Source organism: Martes martes (assembly GCF_963455335.1).
Source record: "Martes martes genome assembly, chromosome: 9".
Classification (NCBI taxonomy): Eukaryota; Metazoa; Chordata; class Mammalia; order Carnivora; family Mustelidae; genus Martes; species Martes martes.
The window spans coordinates 27719569-27744209 of NC_137896.1; the positions used below are offsets into that span (position 1 = coordinate 27719569).

The 24641-nt window shown below is 49.7% G+C and overlaps 1 protein-coding gene across 1 annotated transcript in view; it reads left to right on the top strand.

The window, feature by feature from the left end:
• The first annotated feature begins 1394 nt into the window (after positions 1-1394).
• STK35 (serine/threonine kinase 35) overlaps positions 1395-24641 on the top strand; it is a 42458-nt gene continuing 19211 nt past the window's right edge. The window contains exons 1-3 of the mRNA XM_080813099.1: positions 1395-1813; positions 2407-3004; positions 14828-15577. Of these exons, the coding sequence (XP_080669225.1) occupies positions 1505-1813; positions 2407-3004; positions 14828-15540 (1620 nt within the window). The 5' untranslated portion in view covers positions 1395-1504 and the 3' untranslated portion in view covers positions 15541-15577. The remainder of the gene's footprint in view (positions 1814-2406; positions 3005-14827; positions 15578-24641) is intronic.

Sequence of the window (24641 nt, forward strand, 5' to 3'; positions counted from 1 at the left end):
GAGTTCCATAGTAAAAAAGAAATAAGTATTTGAGAATTCCTTACTACTCTTGTAACTTATATGTAAATTTTAAATTTTAATTTCTCCCCCCCCACCCCGCCCCGGGGCAAATTACATCCTTTCAATGGCCACACTATCAGAAGTGGCCAGCTCCCAAACCCAAACCCAAACCCAAAGTGCTCTTTTATTCTTTTTCTCCATCATACTTATCCATGTCAAATATTATTGTTGGGCATCTGGGTGGCTCAGTGGGTTAAGCCTCTGCCTTCAACTCAGGTCATGATCTCAGGGTCCTGGGATCAAGTCCCGAATAGGGCTCTCTGCTCTCTGTAGGGAGCCTGCTTCCTCCTCTCTCTCTCTGCCTGCCTCTCTGCCTACTTCTGATCTCTCTCTGTCAAATAAATTAAAAATTTTTTAAAATTGTTTAGTTAATAGTACCTGACATTTACTGTGTGCAAGGCCCTGTCCTGTTCCAAGTGTACAACCACAGTGACTCCCCCGACTGCTGTTCTTCCCATCTTGCAGATGGGAACTATAAAACAGGAGAAAATTAACTTGCACAAGATCACCGGTATCATGTCTCCTCCAGGGGCGTAGACCCTCAACTAAGGTAGACATTGTCTTGTTCACTGCCCTTTTCCTCACACTTAGAAGCACATTATAAGAATTCAATAAATACTCACAGATTCAGTTTAAAATTAACGGGTACCTACTAGGCAGTGGAGTACAAAGCAGCCAATAAAACAGCACTTTCAGCCTTGCATCCAATCAGTCACTTACATATATTCATGTATACTTAGCCACTCTTAATATATGTATTTATATATAAATTTTGCATACACACACACACACACACACACACACACACATTTTCTTTTTTTCAATCTGGCGCTATCGATGCTGAGAGGTTAAGGTCAGCCTTGCACCCAATTAGCCACTTACATATATTCATATATACTTAGCCACTCTTCATATATGTATTTATATTTTTGCATGTATTTATTTTTATATACTTGTATTATGCACTTATATATTATACATATAGATTTCATTTGGCGCTATCAACGCTGGGAGGGTAAGGTCCAATCACCCATTCTGCAGAACAGAAAACTGAGGCACCGAACGTAACAATGATTTGCCCAGAATCAAGGGGCTATTGGCAGGCAGGGTGTGGATTCCAACGCCATCCGGAAGGTTCCCAGGCGCAGCCTATGAATCAATCAAACCGCCCAATCCAATCAACCAATCGGTATTTATTAGGCGCCTACTGCGCGCAGCTCCTCTTCACGCCGCGGAGGCGGAGGGAGGAGGCTGTAGTGGGCAGGCAGCCGCGGAGACCGGAGGACGCCGCGGATCGCTGGAATTTGGCGCCTATTTTTTGTTGGCTGGGTGTTCTCGCTTGTGATTGGGCCGCGGCGCGGCGTGCCCGGTGCGCCGGGCTGCGGCTGCTCTGTCGACCTTGGCAAGACCCGGGCGGCGCGGTGCGCGACCGGCCTCCCGGGGGATGGGCCACCAGGAGCCCCCGCTGGCCCGAGTGCGGGCGGGAGGTGCGGCTTATATAAACAGGTTATGTAAAGGGCTCAGCTGGCGCGAACACGTGGAGAGCCGCGGGAGTCCGGACACCCGGGTCCCCCCCGCGAGCGCCGCCGCCGCCACCACCCCTGCCGCAGCAGGATCCAGTGCACACCCGGCCGGAGCCACCGCCTCTCGCGCCGCTCCGTACCGGAGGCAGCCCTGGCCCGGAGCGGACCATCCCCAGCCCCGGGCGCCAGGGGGGAAACGGGCCGCCCGGAAGTGGCGGGACGCCAGCCAGGTAAGGACGTAGCCTGTGCAGTCAAAGCAGCCGCCGAGGCTGGAGCCACCTCCGCCCCCTCGGGCGCTTGGGGAGGGCAGTTGGGTCCCCAGTTTGGCGGGCTCGGGGACGCGGTACTTTTAAGCCAACCTCCTCCACCCGCCGCCCTCGGGGACTTGGGTCGGTCCGCGGAGCTCCGCTCAGGCTTAATTCAATGGACTGTTTACACCCGGGAGAACCCAAGGCGGGATGCGGGGAGGGGAATCGCCGAGGGGACCAGGCAGGGGAAAAGATTTCCACAGTCAGAGTTGCCTCTGAAGGCAATTTTCCTAAGTCGTGAAGGCTGCTGGTCCTCCTTTTTCCTACTCTTAGGCAACAGATTAACTGGGAAGGGGGGGGCGTTTTGCCTTTCTTTCCGGTTCCCCCTCTGAGCCACAGCCTCGTGGTTTCGTCCTTCCCGCTTTCCCCTCCCCTCCCCCGTTCAGTCAGCGGCGGCGGCTTCCGTCTTAAAGGGGCCGCGGGGGCCGGAGGAGGTGGAGGTGGGACGCCCAGCGGCCTGCGCTCCTTTCCTCCCTGCTTCGGCCTACTCAGTTAACCGATTCTTTCGCCCGCAGGTCACAATCCAGGGTCCCGCTCCTCCGCGTCCCGGGGCCGGACGGAGGGATGAGGCAGGGGGGACCCAGGCAGCGCCGTTGCTGCTCCCCCCGCCGCCCGCAGCCATGGAAACGGGGGAGGAGGACGGCGCCCGCAGAGGTACACAAAGCCCCGAGCGGAAAAGGCGAAGCCCAGTGCCGCGGGCGCCCAGCGCGAAGCTGAGGCCGGCGGCGGCCCAGGCCATGGATCCGGTGGCGGCCGAGGCCCCGGGCGAGGCCTACCTGGCGCGGCGGCGGCCAGAGGGTGGCGGCGGGTCGGCGCGGCCGCGGTACAGCCTGTTGGCGGAGATCGGGCGCGGCAGCTACGGCGTGGTTTACGAGGCAGTGGCCGGGCGCAGCGGGGCCCGGGTGGCGGTCAAGAAGATCCGCTGCGACGCCCCCGAGAACGTGGAGCTGGCGCTGGCCGAATTCTGGGCCCTGACCAGCCTCAAGCGGCGCCACCAGAACGTCGTGCAGTTTGAGGAGTGCGTCCTGCAGCGTAACGGGCTAGCCCAGCGCATGAGCCACGGCAACAAGAGCTCGCAGCTGTACCTGCGCCTGGTGGAGACCTCGCTCAAAGGTAGGAGCGCCGCCGGCCGTCCCGCCCACAGGGGACCTGGACCCACGGCTCTGGACGACTTGGCCCTGGCGGGCCCCCAGACCCTTAGGCCCTGGTCTCGGTCCTGTCAGCCTGGGCCCAGACACGCCCTCCTTCTCGGGGCCCAGACGTTTAGGCCCTTCTCTCCCCTCCGGACCCCGGATCGGTCCCTGGCACAAACGGGAGCTGATACTCATTGAGTGCTCACCGTTATCTTAGTTAAGTAAGCTCAGTGAAGGTGAACTGTTAGTGTCAAACTTCTAGTACTCTGAGTTTCCACTGGGAGATGAGGGGGATTGGGTTGAGTTGGTGGAAGAACTTCAGAGCCCCCTCTCTAGGGCCTCTTCTTTCCCTCCCCAAACTAAAAGAACTTTGCTGGACCCACCCACACCCCCTCCCTGCCTGGTTCCAAATGTCCTGACACCCTTCAGCTACACCCCCAAACTCTTCTCAGTCTTCCGTTTTCCTCTGAGACCCTCCCCCCCACTCCCCCAGCACATCCCAAGGCAGTCAAGCAAGCCGGTGGGTTTCCTAGTTAAGTCCTCTGGGGCCTGCTGGATAGTGCCCCTGCCCCAGGTGGGCCTACAGCTGTCACATAACACAAAACATCTTTTTTCCTCCTTTCCTTCGTTTTACATACTTTTTGTAAACCCCCTGAGGCTGGCTGGCTTGGGTGTTTATAGGGAAGATGGGCTTTGGGGAAGCAAGGGGGTTGCAGTCGTGAGAGGGCTAATCCTAATTTCTGGGTTTTGGTTGCAGTTAGGGAGTGAGTTCATCTTTGAGTGCCCAGTACTCACACGTGTCTTGTTCAGACTGAAAAGTAGCCAAGGATCTCTAAAGAGAGGAGAGGGCCAGGGGGCTGGAAAGGTCTTAGGAGACTTTCTTAGGGGAGAGAGTAAGCGTTCCACCTATGTCCCAGATGTTCTATAGAGTGACTTTAGGTAATAACTTATAAAAGTAAATTCTCTCCTCTTTCTATACATGGAGGAACTAAGGATTAGAGGTAGACAAATATAAGTTGATGAGGTTAATCAGCTTGTAAGGAAAGTTGGGATTTCCTTAGAGGTTTTCAGAGTGTAAGTGACATAAACCCAGATCTGTCTTGATTCAAGGCCTAGATCCTTTCATACGGGTAATGATGCCCTCGCTTCCCTGAGAATAAACTGGAACTGACCTTTAAGAATGGGTAGGATTTGGGGTGGGGTTGGACAGGGCATTTTGTTTGTGGAGTTTTTGCCCAATTTTAAACATTCTGCCATCCATCCCAGGAGAACTCCGTCCCATTTTAAGTCTGTTGTTTGACAGTGGACTGGGGGATTTAATCGGTATCACTGGGAGTCCTTTTTCAAAATAGGTTTTCACTTTGTACGCCCAGCCCTGCCTCATCCATTCTGAAAAGCCCACCCTCTCTCCCCAGGGTGAATATATTTGTTTTGAAAAGACTTTCCAGGAGATTCCTTGAAGCTTACCTGTATCGTGCAAGCTATTCACTTCCATCCTCAGACTGTCTTCTCCACTATGATTAACCAGTAGTTTGGACTTCATAATACATGACTGCCCTGGGATGTGGGAATTCACTTTGCCAGTGATCCCCTTCTACCCTCAGTTCTTTGAGGCCAATCTTGAAACTTCCACCCAGGTGGGGAAGTCTTGGCTTCCCCCTCCTCACACGTAGATACTGCAGATTCTCTCACGTGTAGAATTTGTCAGAACTCCACAGTAAACGGCGGCAGTATAACCTCGTGGTTGATAGCCTAGGCTTTGTGTTTGGGCTCACTTTAAGTCATGGCTTGTCTGCACTGACTGCATGAGGCATGGGACAAGTTGTTTTAAACCTCTGGGGAGCATTCCTTTATCAGTAAGATAAGGGTGCCTGTGTTCTCGAGTTGCTGTGCAGCCTGGGAATGTCCCTAAGTGCTCTGATAAGGAGGAACTCAGCAAGTTGAGTCCACGATTTGAGTCCTCTTTCATCATCCCCTTTGAGATTCATTCACTGTGCTCTTGTTCAAGTTTGACCGTGGAACACATCCCGTTGTCTGGGTTGTTAGTAACACCAGGTTGAGAGACACACTGGTATTTTCTGCCTCCCTTTGTGAGTTAAAAGAGGTCTAGAGAAACAAAATAATTTTGTTTTAGGTCATACACTTCAGTCGCCCTTTCAGTTGTTGGGCCTCTTCAAAATATTTGATCCTCTGCTATGGGTCAGGCAATGTTGAGGGCTCAGAGAAGGAGCAATCAAGGAAAAGGGTGCACAACTAGCTGTTGAAACTGACATTGAAATTTACGTGTCAAATGTTAATTTAGCAAGCAGTAAATAGGCATTGTTTTTTGCTATTAGTATTAAAGTGAAGAACAAAAAGACCCACATTGCTCTTAGGTGAGTTTTCCTGCCTTGGGCTTCCAGAATTGGGCAGTCTTAATCAGCCCTGGGGCGCTGGATTTACAGCTTGCAGGTATCACTCCCGAAAAGTCCCAAGAGCTGGGAGGAATCTTAGAGATAATCTGGTTCAGCCCTGTTATTAAACAACTCCTGTGCAGTCACCTTTTGCCCAGCCTCCTGCAATTTAGAATAATTTTTAAATAGACCAAAAAAGTGTTAATCTGTCTTAAAGTCTCTTTTGAACTAAATCTACATAGTTTTACAGAGTCCTCAGAGTTGCATTTTGGGTGGTGGGGTCGTGGCAGCCTTTGCCCCAAAGGAACTCAATTTGGAAAGTTTGAGCACCTGTAGAAGACTTTAAGTGCTAATCAGAGTCACAGGAGGGAAAGGCTAGTTGTCTGGTTATCGAGGGCTTTCCACAGAGTGTTGTACAGGATTAACAGGAATGATAATCTAGAGTTAGCTAGGAGTTGGCAGAGAAGATAGACTTGAAAGAAGCATGCCTAGGACCTTGTAAATAGGTAGAGAAGAAGGGGGATTTATTTTACAATGGGCTGAATAGGGAATAGTTGGGATTTTTTCCCTTTTCAGTATCAGCACTCTAGTGAATACGCAGAAGGCATCTCTATAGTCTTAAGAAAGAAATTATTTGACCTGTAAATCCAATATCAAAAAGAAAAGAGAAACTTCTTAGTGCAGTTCTTAGGCTTATCCAACTTTAATAGCCTGTAGGTCTCCTGTCCTTCCTTTCTCTCTCAATGTAGACCAAACACATAGAGCGTTATGTAGTGAAGAGGAGTTCCAGGGTCAGTGGTGGTCTTGGAACCCTGATCTGGCCTTGTTTCACAGGGAGGGAAACAAGCCTAGGAAAGAGACAGGACTTGCCTCACAAGAATGAGTGAGTGGTAGCATTCAAACCAGCTCCCGGACTTTCTTAAAGCTTGCTGCCACTTAGAAGATAGCAGGCAAGCCTCATTGTCAGACTAAATTCAAATTCCTGCATGCTTTCTAATACACACACTGATCCTTCTGACAGCGATGAATACATTAATATGTATAATATATCATCTTCAGGACAAACCCAAGGCTCATAAGGCCAAATAAGTTTGGAAAAGCTTGGCGGGGGTCTAGCTTATCCCATCTTAGTAGGACACTGGTTCTGCTTTACCAACTATTTCATGTTTACCGTGCTTAAGAGATCTTAGGCGGCTTCGCATGGGTAGGAATCCAGTCCCTTGGGAAGTCAGGTCTGTGCCTTTGTGCCCAGTGGTGACTGTGAGCAGGCACTGCGGAGAGGCCATGCAAAGTTTCCTCCATGAGGCATGCAGAAGACACAGTCCCAGATGACCGCAGTTCAAGGTCCGAAGTGATGGGTAGCTGCTCAGACCGTAGAAAGTGGCTCTGAATTCTTTACTATGGCTTGGGGCTCAGAAAGGCAGAGAGCTGGGCAGTGATGTTCGGCTACTCGGACATAGATCCAAGGTGTCATTCGGGGTCTTAGAAATGAACGGGACACAACAGGGCACGAGCATTGACGGGGAGCTCCAAGGTTTGGCTTCCGCGTTCGAACCCTGTTAGTAAGCGCTACAGCTTACTGATGGCTGTGGGCCCGGTGCTGCGCTAGGCTTCATACCCATTAACCGCTTCAACCCTCACAACCCCCTTTTGAAGTCGGTGCTATAATGACCCTTGTTTTACAGGTGAGGAGACCGAGGTTAGCAAAATTGCCCCGTGTAAGCAGATAACCAAGCTGAGGTCTGAGCACAGGCTTTCAGGCTTGAGTCCGTGCTTTCCAACAGCTGTACTGCACTCTTGGGACAGGTGGCTTAAATTCTGGGTTCTTCTGTTTTTCCTTGGTTGTTAAACGGGCATAATCACATTTTACTCAGAAATTAATGGCTGCTGTATATTTTTTAATTAGGTGCTAATCAGTACTGGGCACTGCTAGTCTCAACAGGGGGTATCTCCCCTGTGTCTTGGCTTCCAGGGACCCTGTTCCTCCTTTCTGGTCTGTCTTGAGACAACCACGCAGACTTCTCTCTTCCTGCTGCCTGCCTGCCTTCTGAGTGCACTGGGAATTTTAGATACCAGCCTCAGGAGACAGGAACAACCCTTGCTTAATTGAGAGTTTTGGCTAATTGGGTTGCACAGGATAGGGTTTTTCTTGTGTAAATTTCCAAGAATTGCTTAGCTTCCTGTAAAATAATGAGTTCACTCTCCTCCCAGATTTGGCCTTTGGTGGGGTCCTTTGTGACTCTTGGATCCTCACCTGGTTGTCTTTAATGTGCACATTCTATGTGCCTACTACTAGAACTTTCCCCTGTTGTTGGCTGTTTGTTGTTTTTTGTTTTTTTTTAAGCCTCTAGCTCACAGTTCTCTTGCTTCATTTCACCCAATTACTGAGCCCCTAGTATGTGTGAGGCCGACCGTGAGGAGTGCAGAGACCTGGTTTCCCTCCCTGGTTTTCCTCCCCCATGAGCACACAGGCATGGAGGAGTCTGGATGGAGCATGACGGACGTTACTTGACTGCAGCCTCTGAGAGATGCTGTAGGGGAACAATTTTGAGGAATGTGGACTAAATTGAGGGGAGGGAAGAATGAGTTGTAAAAGGGTAGATGGAAGCAATCCTGGCAAGAGGTGAGGTCTAGGTAAGTAGGAAGGCCCTCATGTGTGGAGAGAAAAAATGGGCCAGGGCCCCCAGAGGTTACTTCCTTCCCACTCTCTGCTTGGCTGGCAGAGTCTGCATTTTACCAAGACCCCTGGAATGTTCCAGGCCTAATAGCTAGGCTTAGTATTCTCATGCTTGTTCTCATTTAATCCCCCCACTTGAAGTTGGTGTTTTTGTAACCTGGTCTTATACAGGAGAAAATCCAGATCCATCAAGGTCAAGTAACTTGTCCAGGACCACCAGCGAAGGGTCAGGGTCTAGATCTACATCCAGAAGCTCTTTCCAGGTTCTGCGTGCTTGACCGGCTGCAACCTTACAACTGCCCAAGGGCTGCCCCTGGTGTCCAGACACATTAACATAATTCACATCCAGCCCTTTGTTGTGTGCTCTGGTGTCCAGGTTCCATGCAAGATGCTTCCTGGATCACAGTTAAGCCTTACAGTAGCCCAGTGAGGTAGATTCTCCCTGGATTATGGATAATGAAACAGATTCATAAAGTCTTAAGACCTTTGCCCAGGGTCACATAGCCATGGAAGTGAACCATGGGGGTGCCCACCCTGGGCCTGGGAGGCTCCGCAGCCCTTGTCCTGTCTGTCTCTCCTGTTAGGCCTGAAGGTTCTTGGCCCTTGGCCTCTGTAGGACACTGTGTCTTGTGTTGGCAGTCACTCTCTGGGGTTGATTGTCTAGTGCACAATGACATTTGACTAATCTTGTGAAGTACTTTGAACACACCCTATGTGTTGATACTGGACCCAGCCTCTTTATAGTGACAGGACACAGCCCAAGGTCATTGAGACAGGGACCAGGGCTTGGTCTGTGTGCTCATCTTTCTTTGGAAGAGGAGCTTGTCTTGGGAAGGGGGCCTTGTCTTCAGCTTTTCGGGACTGATTTTAAGCTGAGCCACTTCTTTAAAGAATACATATTAACATATAGCATTTAACAAAGCAAAACCAGGGCTGGCTGTAGTCATAATGAGTTCAGAGTTCATTGTTCAAGGTGTTTGGTTTTTTTTCCCCCCCAACCCTTTTTCTTAAAATTGTAATTTTATATTCTGTTTTTTTCATTTCCCATTAAACTTGCTTCTTACCTGTTATGTGACCTCCTCTTTTGACTCTTTATTTAAGGAAATTAGAAGTAGAACATGGTCCTTTAAAGCATTCAGCCAAGTGGCAGTGCCATAATTAACCACTAAGTCTTCTCAGGCCGTTCTTCTCAAACCTTCACTTTGACCCTGTTGTTTAGAATACCCGTTCTGGGTGCTTTGGGGGCTTGCTGTGACCTTTTTGTTGCTGTCAGTGATAGGGGTTTTGTTTGTTCTCGGCTTTTGTGTTTTTGGTACTCTTCTTAGAAGAAATTCCTCCAGTGAGATTTTCTTTTATGTCCAGTGGATTGAGCAGTTTTAGGACTTGGTGATCCATACTCCTGAACTTGGCACATTCAAGTCAAAGTCCTAATTAGTGCCCTACTGAGAAATGAATCTGCAGGTCTGTGGTGGGACCCTCAACATGAGGGACTTGGTGAATGTGAAACTCCTTAGGGGCATAGGTCTGTGAATTTAACAGAGAAACTCTGTCAGCAGTGGGCAGTAGAACATCTAGGCTGTAGGATCATGGTTAGGAATCTGGGCCATAGAGACTGGGCGCCGTCTCCTACTAGCCGTGAGACCACAGGCAAGTAATTAATTTTGGGCCTTTGTTTCCTCCCCTGTAAAAGGGGATGTAATTACCAGGGTCTCCGTAGATAGGGGTTTGGAGTAAGAAGAGGGGATTGGCCAGAGTACTCTCTCAATGTTTCCTTCCTGTCACAGAGGACATGTGATGTTACTAAATTCTACTGATTCTAAACCTCCCAGCACCTTCCCTGCCCCCCCCCCTTTCCCTCTTCTCCCTTGCCAGCCCTCACTTCTTGGGGTTTCCGAAACTGACGAATCCCCTCAGCTGCCGGTTGGTCTTCCATCTTTAACTCTTTATGCCTGCAGAGGGAACTTGTGGCAGGGATTCTGAGACCTGCTCTCACACATGGCAGCATCTTGGCAGTGAGAACCCAGCGTGTGTACACGGTAGTGCTGTTAGCAGCCCGTGTGTCTTACTTAAACGGTAGGTCTTAAAATTGGTCACTTAAGACTCTCTAAGCAGGATATCGTTCTAAAACATGGCAAGAACTTTTAATTCCCGTTGCTTAGTGCCAAGTTCAAATCCTTCAGTCTGCTGGACACCATTTCTTAGGACCCTACTCCAGCGGCTTCTGCTCCAACCTCCTTTCTGTGCATCTCCTGCTGTATCTCTCTGTGCTGACCTCAGATGACTTGGGTCCCTCCCTGTGAGCTCACACCTATGGTGTGCTCATTCTCCATCCCAGGAGACACTGCTCAAGGGCCATCCCTGAGGGATCTTCAGGCTGCCTTTCTCCCAACCACCTTGTCGACTCCTCGGGCAGAATCACACCCTATTCCTTGTTCTCATTGCCATAGGCCAGCATTCTGTTTCTAATGACTGGAAGCCTGAACTAAGGCAGAGACGACTGCTGATCTCCTCTCTGGTGTCTCACAAGCAGTGTGTGCCCAGGAAGTATTTAAGTGGAATTGACTAGAGTGAGGAAATTCCAGCTTCTGGAGGCAGCTTGGGAATAGGCTCGTAAGCCCTGGGTATGTTGTATCCCTTTCTAGGAGGGGCCTGCTGTTCGGAAGCTCACACTGACTTCTCCTTATCCCAAGCCTGCGGGCCTCGAGTTTCTGAATAAGGCAGGCCACACTTCATTGGGAGCCACCTGCTTGACTTGTTTTTTTCCCCCATTTTCTCTGTCTCCCTTTGAACTGTGGCATAGAATGTTTTGAAACAGTTTATTCTATGGTCTCCAGGCCATTGGACTTGAGGGGAAGGTAATGGACCTGTCCTGAAGGTAGGCCTGTCTCTATTATCACAGTGTGTTTCTTAGCCCCCTGGACGTGGGTGACAGCATCGTGTTGTGGAAGGACTTGGCAGCAGAGGCTCATGTCTAACCCAACCAGCCACGGGCGTGATCTTGGGCAAGTTCTTTAACCTTCCTCTTGGTTTGCCCACCTGTAAAAGCGGGCCTGGAGAGCTGAGATGACTCACACACTTAGCCTTTACATAGGGCCTAGAAACCAGTTGCCTGTCAGGTGAATTGACCTCAAATCCTTAACACTTCCAGGGAACATTCCATCTTTCCTCTCTTGCTCTGGGAAGCTAAGTGTTTGACTCCCTCACCTTACAGAACTGTCAGGCTGTACCAAACAAGGGAATTAAAAAATTTCTATCCACTCAAAACACTGTAAGCTTCATGTGGGGATTCTGCCCCACTTGGTGTGTGTGTATTCCAGTTCTCCGTCCTGAAATTGGTGGGGAGGCACAGGTGGGCTTGGACCGCTGAGACAGATGGGGCGCTGAAGCTGCCTGGGACCATCTGACCTTCATGAGCCCCTGCTGACTGGTGGAGCCCAGGGATATGTCTCCAGGAATCCGTGTCCTTGCAGGACCATGGACTGGTCATCCCTGAAAGTTCGAGCACTTTTTCTCCTGCAGTGTGTAGTCACCGTGGTAAATTAGAAGGGAAGGGCTTTGGTCAGAAGAGGGAGATTACGTGGGAGGTCAGGCAAGCATCGAGTAGGTTGGCATTCAGGTAGGGTATATAAAGGTACACCAGCAGAGATTTGGGGAGAGGGAAGGCTTTCTAGGGAGCGAGTGCCCCAAAACCACCTGGTCTGGCTAGAGCATGGGCTTAACTATTTACAGCCTGAGCAGTAAGATATAATGATCCACATTTTCATTTTCTGATTTCCGCATCCTCTGTTCCCTAGCATGTGCAGGCTTCATTCTGTGGCCTGTAGCCCCAGGGTTACTGGGACCCGTGGATTCCTCGGACTTGGCTGAGGCCCAGTGGGGATGTTATTGATGGTCAGGATGTCCTCTCCCTGAAGTACCTGAAGCTCTGCAAAATCTGTTTCTTGTCTGTGACTTAACTCCCAAGAATATGTGGTGACAGTGTCCCTCTCACTGTGGTGGAGGTGACAGAGGCTCACAGAGCTTCTACCATCTTTCCCAACCTCTGCCCAAGGTTCTTCCCTTGGTATCCTCTCCCCCATGTTTTCCTTTGAGCTGGGAGATTACCCAGTTAACCAGGGGGCAGAACTGGCATCTGACCCCAGCCTCGTCACCTAACCTGGGCCCTTCCTGTGACTTTACCCTGGCTGGCTTCTCAACAGGAACACATCCGGGGCCACATGCTCCTCCCCGCCCCCGCCCTCAACCCCACAGTGAGGCCGGCAGGGGCCCAGGTGGGCAGTCTGCCGGTAGGAAGGGGCTGGAATTCCCGCATGCCTCTCCTGTTTGTGAGTGGACAGCTGGGGATTCCTGCGTGAAAACACAATGTGTGGTTTCTGATGAAATGAACCCACGGCCCTGGCCCATGCGGGGAAGTCTTCTTGCCTCCCGGACAAGTAGCCACCCTCCCTGGTTTTCCATTCTGTCATGCTCCCTGCTGCTGGGTCTCATTCTGAGCCCGCTTCTTCCTGTCCAGCGCTTTCCTCTGAACAAACAGCCCCTCCTGTAGCATCTCCCGAGCTCAGCTCATTCCCCCCAGAGCGAGCTCTTGGGCCCCCAACCCAAACCCCATGCCCCCAGGACACTTGTTTACCCTTTTCTTTCTCTGGGTTCTCATAACCTGGACTTTCAGTGTAGTCTGTTTTGCAGGCTTGTTTTCTTTTTACTTTAGTTGCCCTGGTTACCAACTTTGTGTATAAAGTAATCACCATTCCCCACCCTTTATTTCCCCACTGTTTGAGTGAAAAAGTTGCACTGTTTTCTGATGGTAGCCTTCACAGGAGGAATTTGATGGCTTTTTAATCGCTTCCTTTCTGGCTGTACCACCAGCAGACCTTTCTTGCCCTCCTTTTTATGGGTCTTTACTTTGGCATCAGGCAGATTTGGGCTTCAGATCACTGCATCATTTCGCAGTGTTTTTAGATAAAGAGCCTCAGCCCACCAGAGCCAGTGACCTAGAAAGAGGATTATGAGATGGGAAAGAGCTAATTTTAAAAAGAAAACACTCCATCTGCCCTAAACTGGTCCTACCTTTATTGTTTTGATTGTGAGTAATATAAACAAATTATATAATTACAGGGGAAGTGAGGTCTGTCAGATCGTGGTTAAAAACCCAAAGCTGTTGCCTTGTCCATCTGTCTGTCCTGCCTCAGCCTAGAACTCCCAGAGCAGTGGCTTCTGTAGACTCTGCTTTGGCAGAAGCTACGTAAAGAGATGTAGCTCTTGTTTTCCAGTGGAACGGAGACCCCCGTACTAGGGATCAGAGGACTGGTCTTCACGCTCAGTCATGAATGATCCATCCATGTGCCCACAGCAGGCCCCGCCTTCTCATCAGCAAGATGACCTCTGCCTGTTTAGACTTGGGGACAGTTACCGTCCTCCGATAACTTCCACAGAGGATCAGTGTTCCATTAATTGCTTTGTAAAGAACATTGGGATTTGTTTGGAGATGCCAGTCACCAGCTTTCCTGGAGTTTCTGTGGTTCAGCTAAAGGAAAGACTTCTGGAAAGGCAGAGCTGGAGTGTCAAGCCAATACAACTTGATTCTAACTTCTGTGTCCGCTTTGGACTCCTGTTCCCACCAGACCTCCTTCCTGTTCACACCTCTCCTGTGTTCCATTCTCCATCCCATCTCTCAGCCTAGAATACTCTCTTGCCTCTCTGCACCGATCTACTGCCTGTCCTTTAGGTGGAACTCAGGTTCTGACCCTTCTAATCTCAGATTGGGCATCTCCTACCCACCCTTCCACTTTTCGTAGTGAAAGTTGACCTTGATGCAGATACTTAAGATGCTTGCTGTCTTAGATTCTTACCTGTTATCTCCTTGAAGTTAAGCTTTATAGAGGGAGGGGCCTGTTACAAACCTAGCTTGTGCTGTGCAGATATGGTAGTCAGTCGAGCAGGAAATACTGGAACATGCCTCTAAGATAAACAAATCTGTAGGACACATTTTTAGGTGCATCGACAAGAGTCGTGCAAGTTAGGAGAGGGGAGGAGAGGTCCTTTGCCTGGTATGGATTAACAGACATTTTTTATGGCTTTCTTGCACCCTTGACCTTGTCTCAGCAGCAACCCTGTGAGCCGTAGGGGTGGGGGGGGGGTGCGATGCTGCTGGTCCGGAGGCGCTAGAAGGAGACAAAGTGACTTCCCAGGCACATGGATTGAGTCCCTGGACTCTAAGTCTCTGGGAGCCTCAGGTTCTTCTATCTTTTAAGATGCGAGTATTTCATCCTTCCTCCCCCGGTTGGGGGGGGGGGTGGTAAATACTAGCTTGAAGGTCAGGGTCCAGTGTAGGTGTCCTGTGAGTGATGCCATGTGGCCATGTACAGGTGAGGCAGTGGAAGCAGAAACTTGGAAAGGTGAACTAAGTGCCGTTGCCTCCTGCTGACTCATTGAACCAGTCAGCAGGCAACCAGTTACTTAGCCAGGCACCAGGTAATTCCAAAGCCAGGTGCTTGACTCCAGTGCCCGCAGCCTGTGTCATTCCTTAGCTTGCTAGCCCTTGACTCATCCCGCGTGAGTAGAGATGGGCCTGCTTGGTGCAGTGTTGGCTCCGTGCGGGTTTTGCTGGTCCCCTTGGCTGGGAGCCTGGTCCCCGTTGTCTGGCGTAAGCTTGCTGTGCTGCACGCGTGTGGTCGGAGAGTGGTGTGGGTGTGTCCGTGGCACTCAAGCTCTTTCCGGTCTTCCTTCGATTTAGGAGAAAGGATCCTGGGTTATGCTGAGGAGCCCTGCTATCTCTGGTTTGTCATGGAGTTCTGTGAAGGTGGAGACCTGAATCAGTACGTCCTGTCCCGGAGGCCGGACCCAGCCACCAACAAAAGCTTCATGCTACAGCTCACGAGCGCCATTGCCTTCCTGCACAAAAATCACATCGTGCACAGGGACCTAAAGCCAGACAACATCCTCATCACCGAGCGGTCTGGCACCCCCATCCTCAAGGTGGCAGACTTTGGACTAAGCAAGGTCTGTGCGGGTTTAGCCCCCCGAGGAAAAGAGGGCCATCAAGACAGCAAAAATGTGAATGTGAATAAGTACTGGCTGTCTTCAGCCTGCGGCTCAGACTTCTACATGGCCCCCGAAGTCTGGGAGGGACACTACACAGCCAAGGCCGACATCTTTGCCCTGGGCATTATCATCTGGGCAATGATAGAAAGAATCACTTTCATTGACTCTGAGACCAAGAAGGAGCTCCTGGGGACCTATATCAAACAGGGGACCGAAATCGTCCCTGTTGGTGAGGCGCTGCTAGAAAACCCAAAGATGGAGTTGCATATCCCCCAGAAACGCAGGACTTCCATGTCTGAGGGGATCAAGCAGCTCTTGAAAGATATGTTAGCTGCTAACCCACAGGACCGGCCTGATGCCTTTGAACTTGAAACCAGAATGGACCAGGTCACATGTGCTGCTTAAAATTCAGGGCAAAGCATCTTGAGTGTTTTTAAACTAGGTGAGTGTACGCTTTTTATTCTGCATGCCAACTTCCTGGACTGGATTCTTCATCTCGGGCCCTGCGGTGGGCCCCGTGGAGCTGGGGGGAGACAGAGGGTTGAAGACACCCAAGTGCTTATTGTGAGAGGACTCACCCAGGTCTTGAGGAGAGCTGTGGGGCGGAGTAAGAGCTGGAAAGTCTAGAGAAGTCCTCTGAGTGCACATCTCAAGTGTTTTAGAAATACTTTTTCTCGACAATTAATAAACGCTTACTGGAGGAACTGTGCAAAAGAGGTACAGACGGTTTTTTTCAGGGATTATATGCTGTCCCTAATTGTGTCTTCGATCACATGTCCAGTTCTGCACAGTTGAGATCGTGCTATATTTAGGTCTAGTTTTGGTTCCTGCTCTTTGAGCACTGCTCTGAGCATCTCCCATGTGATACTCGGGAAGTACGGTTTTCAGTAATTGACATTCCACTATATGTACCGTAATGTGACCAGTCTCCTATTTCAGGTATAGAAGAGAAGATAGGTCTTCTCTTTTTTAGATAGTGTCGGTGATGTGTGAGTGAATGTTCTTAAATGGAAGTCTCTGCTTAATTAAGAGATTGATTGTGGGCTTTTATTTGTCAAGTGTTATGCTAGGCTCTGGGGTAACAGCGGTGAGCAAATTTCAGAAAACAGCCCCATCCCCATGAATTCTGCAGCTTCGTTGAATTAGTCGGGGAGAGAAACATTGATCGATACTTGCCGCAGGTGTTTCATGACAAAGGAGAAACGGTATGACGGGAAATTGGCCTTTTAGGGGGTTGGTGCCCAGAGGCAGGTGTAGGGAATTGGGGGGGTGCGGATTCCAGGGAAAAGGACTAACCTCTGCCAAGGACCTGAAGCCAGAGGGAGCCTAGCACACCTGAGCGCCTCCACGGGCTTGGGGTAGGGTAGTGAAGAAAGCAGACTCGGAGTAATCAGCGACCTGCCCAGCGGAGTAGGCAGAGCTGAGGTGGAAAGTCCGGAAGTGTGTACCAGGAAGGGCCGTGGTTGTTTAGTTGGACCAGAGTCTGAGGTGAGCAAGGGAAATAAGATCAGAAATAAGGTGATACAGGGAATTTGACCTTGGTGGGCATTTGGGAGCCATGAGCGGACCAGGGCAGAACGGTGCAGTGTTGAGGTTCTCAGGACAGGTAAGTTGGGTTGAACCAGAGCCTGGGAGACCAGTTGAACCAATGATTTTATTCCCACTGCTAGCACAAGGAAATGTCTTTAAACCTGAAACTGAGCAGCACTGAGGATGAAGGAGTGCCTGGATCATCATCAGGGCAGGCCGTTGGCAAGACAGCCGGCTGGACGTGGAAGCAGAAGAAAGGAATACACTGGGGGAGATTGATGGCAGTAGACACAAAGGCTGGCCGGGGTATTGGTCAGATTTGACTTGTTTTCAAATAACGCAGCCTTGCTTTGTGGGGAGGGAGGAGAATGTTGACTCCGGTAGCAAGGTAGCAATCTGTTCGCCTTCACCACCCTGCAAGGGGTTAAGTCCTTTGTCCACTGTCCTTCTAATGTAGGTGCAGGTGTATCTTACTCATGACCCTCCTACCTTGTTTTCTTAATCTGGCAAGCTGGAAATAAGCGACTGAGATTTGCTGAAGCCTTGAGATGAGGGCTGGTGCTAATCCCAGGGGTCACCCTGCACAGGAAGCCGTCTGTCACCTGGGTGGGTTCTTAGTCCCTTCTCTGCCCTCCACCACCCTCAGGGTGCCGTGGTGAGTGCTGAGCAGAGCCTACTCACAGCCACAGTGTTCTCAGTCCCTAGGTTTACTTCTTCCTTCCCACAAACCTCGAGCTCTTCAGTGGGACAACAGGCCAGGTCATCCTGCTGCCCACTGGGTAAGCATGTTCTCCAGAGCTCGGTTTGGGGCTGTGCTGCATTAGAGCCCAGAGGGTTGGCTAGACCACATTTTAGTCAGATTTCATGCCACCGCTTCTCTTTCCCAACTCATCCCTTCTGCTTTTAAAAAGCCTCTTACAGGGACACCTGGGTGGCACAGTCAGTTAAGCGCCTGACTCCTGGTTTCGGTTCAGGTTGTGATCTCTGGGTCCTGAGGTTGGAGCCCTCCTCAGCGTGGAGTCTGCTTGAGATTCTCTCCTTCTGCACCTTCCTTCCCCCTACTCCCACCCCACGACGTGTGCACGCACGTTCTCTCTATAAAATAAATCTTAAAAACAAAAACAAAAACAAAAAACAAACAAGCAAACACCTGTTGGAGTTCAAGTTTGTCCTGGGGTAGGATGGAAGTTGTCATTGGAAGAGAGATTTGAATTTAGGTTAGGATCGTGGGGCTGTCACAGCTCCTGGAGATCATGCCACTGCTGGGATTTGTGTGGCTTTGCAGGGCAAACTTCTAGCTCCAAAAAGGGTGATTCCTTCACTTAGGAGAAATAGGTGACCTTGACATTAGAGAAGATGAGGCACATAATTCTACTGAGTGTCCCAGGCTCTGACTGCTAGTGATGACAACAGTTCTTGGTCACCTGGTGCCTATTTGATCGTAGGCTAGCCTCGCCTGTCCCAGTGGGGCACTCAGACTTTGTGGGCCTGGGCCCAGGTCCCTATAATCAGGAGCTGCCCCTTTTTTGTGCCAAAAGCTTCAAATCGTTTGCAGTGTCAACGAGTTGTATCTGGCTGTTCACGGAATCAGAGGCTTGAGTTGGAAAGAGCTATTGTCCAGACTACCCCTGCTCCCCACTTCAGTTTTATAGATAGAGAAGCGAATTTCATGTATGTTTGTTCATTGACAGACTATTTGCCAGGGATTATTTTAGTCACAGAAGATATTTTAGTGGATAAAATAGACAAATTCTTGCAAGTGTGGCCCACGTTCTGCTGGGGAGATAGACAATAAACATAAGTAATAAATGTTTGAAAATGCTGAGTGCTCTGGAGTACCTGAGAGCAGAACAAGGGAGATCAGAATGCTGGGAGGTGGAGGGCGGAGGTGGACTTTTAAAGGGAAGAGATCAGGGTGGGTCTCTTGAGACCGTGACATTTGAGTAAAGGCTAGGAGTTGAGAGAGTGAGTCATGAGGATTTCTGGAAAAAGAGCATCCCAGACAGACGGAATGGACAGTATAAAGGCTTGAAAGCTGGATAGAAAGCTGAGAGGGGAGTATAGTAAGAAAAACAAGAAAGGTAACTAGGGTCCATTAGAGTGAGCCTGTAGGCCATTGTAAGTATCTGGGGCTTGGGCCTGAGTAAGATGGAAAGTCCTAAATGCGTGTTCATTCAGCTGTGGGATAACTAAGCTTTTGAAAGGATTGGTGGCTACTGTGATCAAAGTAAACTTTGGGGGAGCAAGCCAGGGGATACGATGGGAGGCTTCTGTAGCAATCCAAGTGAGAAAATGGTGATACTAGATTACGGGTGAACGTTGAAGTCAGCCAACCATTTCCTGCTGGATTAAATGTAAGGTATGACAGAAAGGAATCAAAGACGACTTGGAGGTTTTGGCCTTGGAAGCCTTTGAAAGGGTAGAGTTGCCACCAAGTGAGATGGGAAGGACATGGAGAGGAACAGGTTGGACCAGAGAACATCGGGCTTTGCTGCCATGTGTACGTTTGCAATGCCTGTTTAAAATCCAAGTACAGAGGTGGAGTGTTTAGTGGGATGAGTCTGGAGATAAGGGGAGAGATGTGGTCTAGAGATAGAAATTTAGAAATGGCCAAGGCACCCAGAGTGGGTATAGAGATTTCAAAGAATGACTGGGCTCTGGGCCATCCCCCAGGGAGGTTCGGGAAAAGGAAAGGAGTCAGCAAGATAGGAGACCTGGGCTGTGGTGTCCTGGAAGCAGGTGAAGACAGGAGGAGGAGGAAGTAATTGGCGATGTGCTGGTGGATTGAGGGACATGGGGACTGAGGATTGACCTTTGGCTTCAGTGGTTGGGAAGTCATTGGCACTTACAAGCAATTTTGGTGGCAGGTAATGAGGAGAGTCCCTCAAACCACAGCAGGTTTGAGAGGGAATGAAAGGAGGAAAATTGGAGACAGAATTGACTGCAGACTCTCCACTTTTTTTGTTTAAAAGTCCAGTTGTACTTGGAAAATTGAGGACTCTAAAAAGCTTTTGTTTTGGGTTATATCTATGGATACTGGTAGTAGTAAAAATTAAAACTGAGAAATGTTTTAAGTGTTCTTTTCAAATGAATAAATAATCAGTTATATGTTAATGTATAAGTATCATAATTTATTAAGTATTTCAAACAAAAATTTTAGCGAAGAGAGAGGCATTGTTTTATATTAACACATCTTTTTATTATCTGTCTTAATAACTGGGTTCTCATGTTTGCTTCTGATTTTAATCTTGTACCATGTCAATCAGCATGTAACCTCTAGAAAACAGAGGATGTGAAAAAGCCAACCCCAGCTTGGTGTTACTGTGAACAGGGTTGGCTTCGTGGAGTTCCGCACTCTGGACCACACTTTTGGGAACTGGTGGTATAAAGAAATCTTCTGGAGGAATTTTCTGTGAAGGGGAGCGGCTGAGAAGTAGGGGGCAGCTGGAGACCTAGAAGGAATTATTCGAAGTCCCAAATGAAGGGACAGAACGTGTGTGTCCTTATTCCTTGTAAGCTTTCCCATTAGGCCTCTTGTTGGGACTCAGGCTCCAGCTGCATATAGGAGACATTTGTCCCCAGCACGGTGTGGTGAAGAACAGCATCACTAGTCTGGTCTTGTAGATTTTAGAGTAGTGTTCAAATCAGCACTCACCTGTTTTAGGTTTTTGCAACAGTGAATAGATGCGTTTTGGGCAGGAAACATGGGATTCCTTTGAAAGGAGTATTGCGTAGTGGACTCTTAAGGACTGAGTGGTTCCATTTTTTGTGGCTTACTGGCCACGTGACCTCAGGCGTGTTATATTACCTCTTGATTTTATCATCCATTAAATGGGGGTAGATCATATTTATCTTAATGAGGTTGTTGGAATCACAGGTTGTGAAAGTGCCCTATATAACCTCCCAAAATGAAATGCTAAATTTTAGATACACACTTTGGCTTGAGGTGAAAGTATTATCTTCATCTCTGAAGACAGTGGTCTTTATTAGCCTTGCTTCAGAGGATTACCAAGTAGCCTTTTTTTTTTAAAAAAAAAAAAAAAAAACAACAAAGCTGGACTCCAGGCAACTCTGGCCAATTGCTTGTTCCGGAAAACTTATCTATTTTTAAAGATTACTCAGTAGTGGATTCTATCTCTCCCTTATTTGTCATTTTTTAAAGATGTTTAATAATTCCTAATGTTTCCTTCCAGCGAGCCACAGACCTTACCCAAAGTGGGTAAGCTAAACTGCTGTTCTAGGTGCCACCACCCACCTCCGTTACCAGGGAGGGTGCTGTGAGATGAGGGAGTCTGCATTCATGGCCAAGTTTGTGGTCTCAGACGAGCCTCGGTTACTAGGGCCTTTGGTGGTCAGGGCCCTTGAATGACATTTATCTGGAGCTGGCAGCTTGGGCCTGCTGAAGGAAATCAGATGTTGGTGTGCCCTGAAGGATCGTAGAAAATATTCTTTGTTCCATATGTGACCTTGGTAGCTACCTAAAATCAGAAAAAAAAATCCAGCCTAATTTATTATTGAATTAATAAAGGATGTATTTATTCTTGGTGTGAGGTCCAAAGATGTGGCTCTGGGCTCCATGCTGGCAGACCTGAGTTGACCCCTTGACCTGGGCTTCAGATTCTTCACATTTTACAAGATTGGAGGTGGAGGTCCCCAGGCTGCTTGTTGGACCCCTGATGGTCTTCTGGGGGTTCACAGGCTTCAACTTATCTAACCGACAACAGCATGTTGGCTCACAGTGAAGCTGTAGAAACCAATTCAGATGAATTCTTTACTTTTGGCAAAATTATACCCCAATTGTGTCATATTACAGGTGTTGAGTTAAAAGTGATACTGGAAACTAAAAAATGGAAAAGAAATTCTCTAAAAAAAAAAATCCTATTTTTTTAAAAGATTTTTATTTAGCAAGAGAGGGAACTCCTAGGAGGAGTGGGAGAGGGAGAAGCAGACTCCTTGCCAAGCAGGGAGCCCGATGCGGGGCTTGATTCCAAGACCCTGGGATCACGACTGAGCCGAAGGCAGATGCTTAATGACTGAGCTACCCAGGCGCCCCTGTGTGGTTCATTTTAAATAGAAAAGTTTTCAAAATAGTCCTGGGAGGGTAAATTAGAACCAGGTTTTCGGTGAGCAGGTGGGAACCTGGGATAAATAGGTATTCAGGACCTGTCTCAGTTGAGTGTGACTTCCTTGTCCAGCCCTGAGGACAGATGTGAGCAAATCCAGGAGCACCTAAGACATGCACTTAGGACCCTGTGGGAGGTGGCAGCACGAACCGAGCTTCTGGGACGTGAGAGCTCTACCTGGAGCCTCGCCTGGGGTGTGTGCGGAGCCAAGGGGTTAGGTTTTCAAGGAGAGCAACAGTGCAGAAGATGTTGATAATCACTGGTCATCCCTGGGTCCAAGTACTTTTTGACCCTTATTTCAACTTCCCGAAGGTCACAGCTGATAAGGAGCCAAGTCTAGATTTGAACCCAGGTCTGAGTCCCTGGTGTGCCCCAACATGAGGTAATGTCTCATTGAAACACCTGTAGAAATCACGCGTCTTTTTAACGGAATTCAGCGAACAGTTGCACCAAGTAGAGTCTGAGATGCGTAACGTGGGCATGAGGGCTTGGCCATTAGTAGCCTTTTGGTTGGGAGGGAGTCTCTTGTACTCTGAAAAGGCATGCTGTGCTGTTCAACAGGTAGGTAGCCGCTGGGAGGGATGAGCAAGGACACCTCCATGAAGCCGTAACCGCCAAAGGAACCACAGTCGGTTTGGTTCCTGCACCCCAGAGGCTCATCCCACTGTCTCTGGTACAGCCTTGAACTTTCCAAAGAGGACAGAAGGCGAGAAATGCCATCCTCGCCCTGAAGTGGGTGATTAGATCCGTACAGACTAGGGATTTCATTTAAAGTTAAGGGATTGTTGGGAGGGGAATGTATTTAGGTAAGGATAAGTCCTTGGATCCAACCAGATCTGCCGTCTCTGAGCCTGTTTGGAGCCCCCGTCTACACAGTGGACATCTCAGCCTGGACTTCCCTGGCGCGAGCACTGCACAGGACTAAGAGCGGGGTGTTGTGCTTGAGGATCCCGAAGGCTTGCTTCTCTTCTCGCTGGGAAATTAAAGGTCTGCCTTCACTCTGAGGACCTGGTGGCCCGAGGTGCCAGCATCCAGGGAGACCGTGGGGACTGGTCTGTCTCCTCGTGTTTGCTCAGGGCTCCCCCAGGTCAAGAAGGCTGGTGTTTGTAAGGCCAGGCAGCTCCCTGGGGCCCGGCTTCTGCCCTTGCCATCCCCTGACAACTCCAGCTGTACCCACGGGAGGAAGCTGAGCTGTCGGTTATGTAATGGGGCTGGTGGCCCCCAGGGAAAGTCTGTCCCTTCAAGCTCTGCAGGACATCAGAGCATCTGCGAGGGGACAGGCCTGCCCCAGGGCTGTTGTTGCTCACATTCTCCTCCTCCCTGGCATCCCTGGCTCCTCCTGGCCCAGACGGTGGCCCTTTGGGCAAAGCAAAATCCCTTTTGTAATCGTCCAGCTATAAGCAAGGCTGCCTGATGGTTGGGGTCCTTCCAAGTCCCATTTCCTCTTCCCCCAGGACACAGACACTCCTACCAACGATAACAACTCCTGGGTATCAAAACCTGCATGCAGATTCCCCTTGGGTCACCCTGATACAGCCTCACACGGGCAGGTGAGACTAGGCTGGGATAGTGAGACACCCATATAACCAGCGGTCAGGCCCTGATAGGCAGAAGCCACAGGGCAGCAGAAGTCAGAATTATGCAAAGGTTGGAAGGTGGGAAGCCAGAAGCCCGCTCCACATGATGGCCGTCGAGAAAGCACAGGCACAAGGGAGTGCTGACAGCGGTCTGTGGCACCAGGCCAGGGAAAGGCTCTGGTGTGACCCAAAGGCAGCCTGCTGTCTCTGTTCCCCCTGCCAGGGATCCTGGCAGAAGCCCCTTCCCAGTGAACGTAGCTGGGACCTCTTGAGACTTGAGGACCCAAAGCAGAATAGCAGTAGCGGCCGCGTTTCTTCCCAGCAAGACTCCCAGTTCATTTATGAAGTGTGGACTAAAGCAGGGGATCTGTCATTGGTGCCCATCACTGATGTGGCTGCCCACAGCCCTGTGTTCAAAGATGCTGGGGCCAAGTTGCGTTTATTTGGTGAGCAAGAGCCTTCCTGGTAGATGGCAGGCACTGGCCCAGGGGTGGTATTGACAGCAGAGACCCCCAGTGCTGTCCTCTTAGGAGTTCACTGTGTAGCAATGGGGAGATGACAGTAGCTGTGGCTCAGGAGAGATCCAGGAAGCCTGGAGGGAGTTGGATGGAAAGCTTCCTGGAGGAGGTGGCACCTTGGGCTGGTTCTTGAAGGTCTCTTTAGAGGCACCTTGTAAACCAGGTCATAAGCAAGCAGGTCACAGCTCAGGGCTCTCCAGAAACTGACCTTTCGCGACCTGAGGCTTTGTTGGGTATAAGACCCAGCTGGCCAGGGGAGAGGGTACTGTTCTAGTTATGAAATCCAAACCAGAGATGCCTCCTAGACCCAAAGTGTGGGGAGAAAGCCCACAGTTCCATCTTGATAAACAAGGGCAGTGGCATACACGCTCCCAGCCCCTCCTTGCCACTAGTGAGTCCTCTGTGGTATTACAGAACCCGAGGAAATGGAGACCTCCTCCAGCATCTCTCGGATTCAGAAGCTTGGCAGGCCTTAAAACTGCCAGCCAAGTTTAAAATAAATCAATACCGTAAAATACTGCAATGAATTTCCCAACTTTAAGGGAATTTCACTTTCAGTTAGAGGTGCCAAGGGAAAGCTGTAACTCAGTCTGCATCATATGCAGGTCAGATTTCTGTGTTTTGTTTCTTTGTAAAAGAAAATGCTACCTAGGGCCTCGGGGGGGGGGGGGGGGGGCAGGATTAGAGCCACCCAGGCATACCACAGGGCATAGGGAGGAAGGTGAAAATGCTTCTGTTTTTCCAGGATGCAAAAAGGA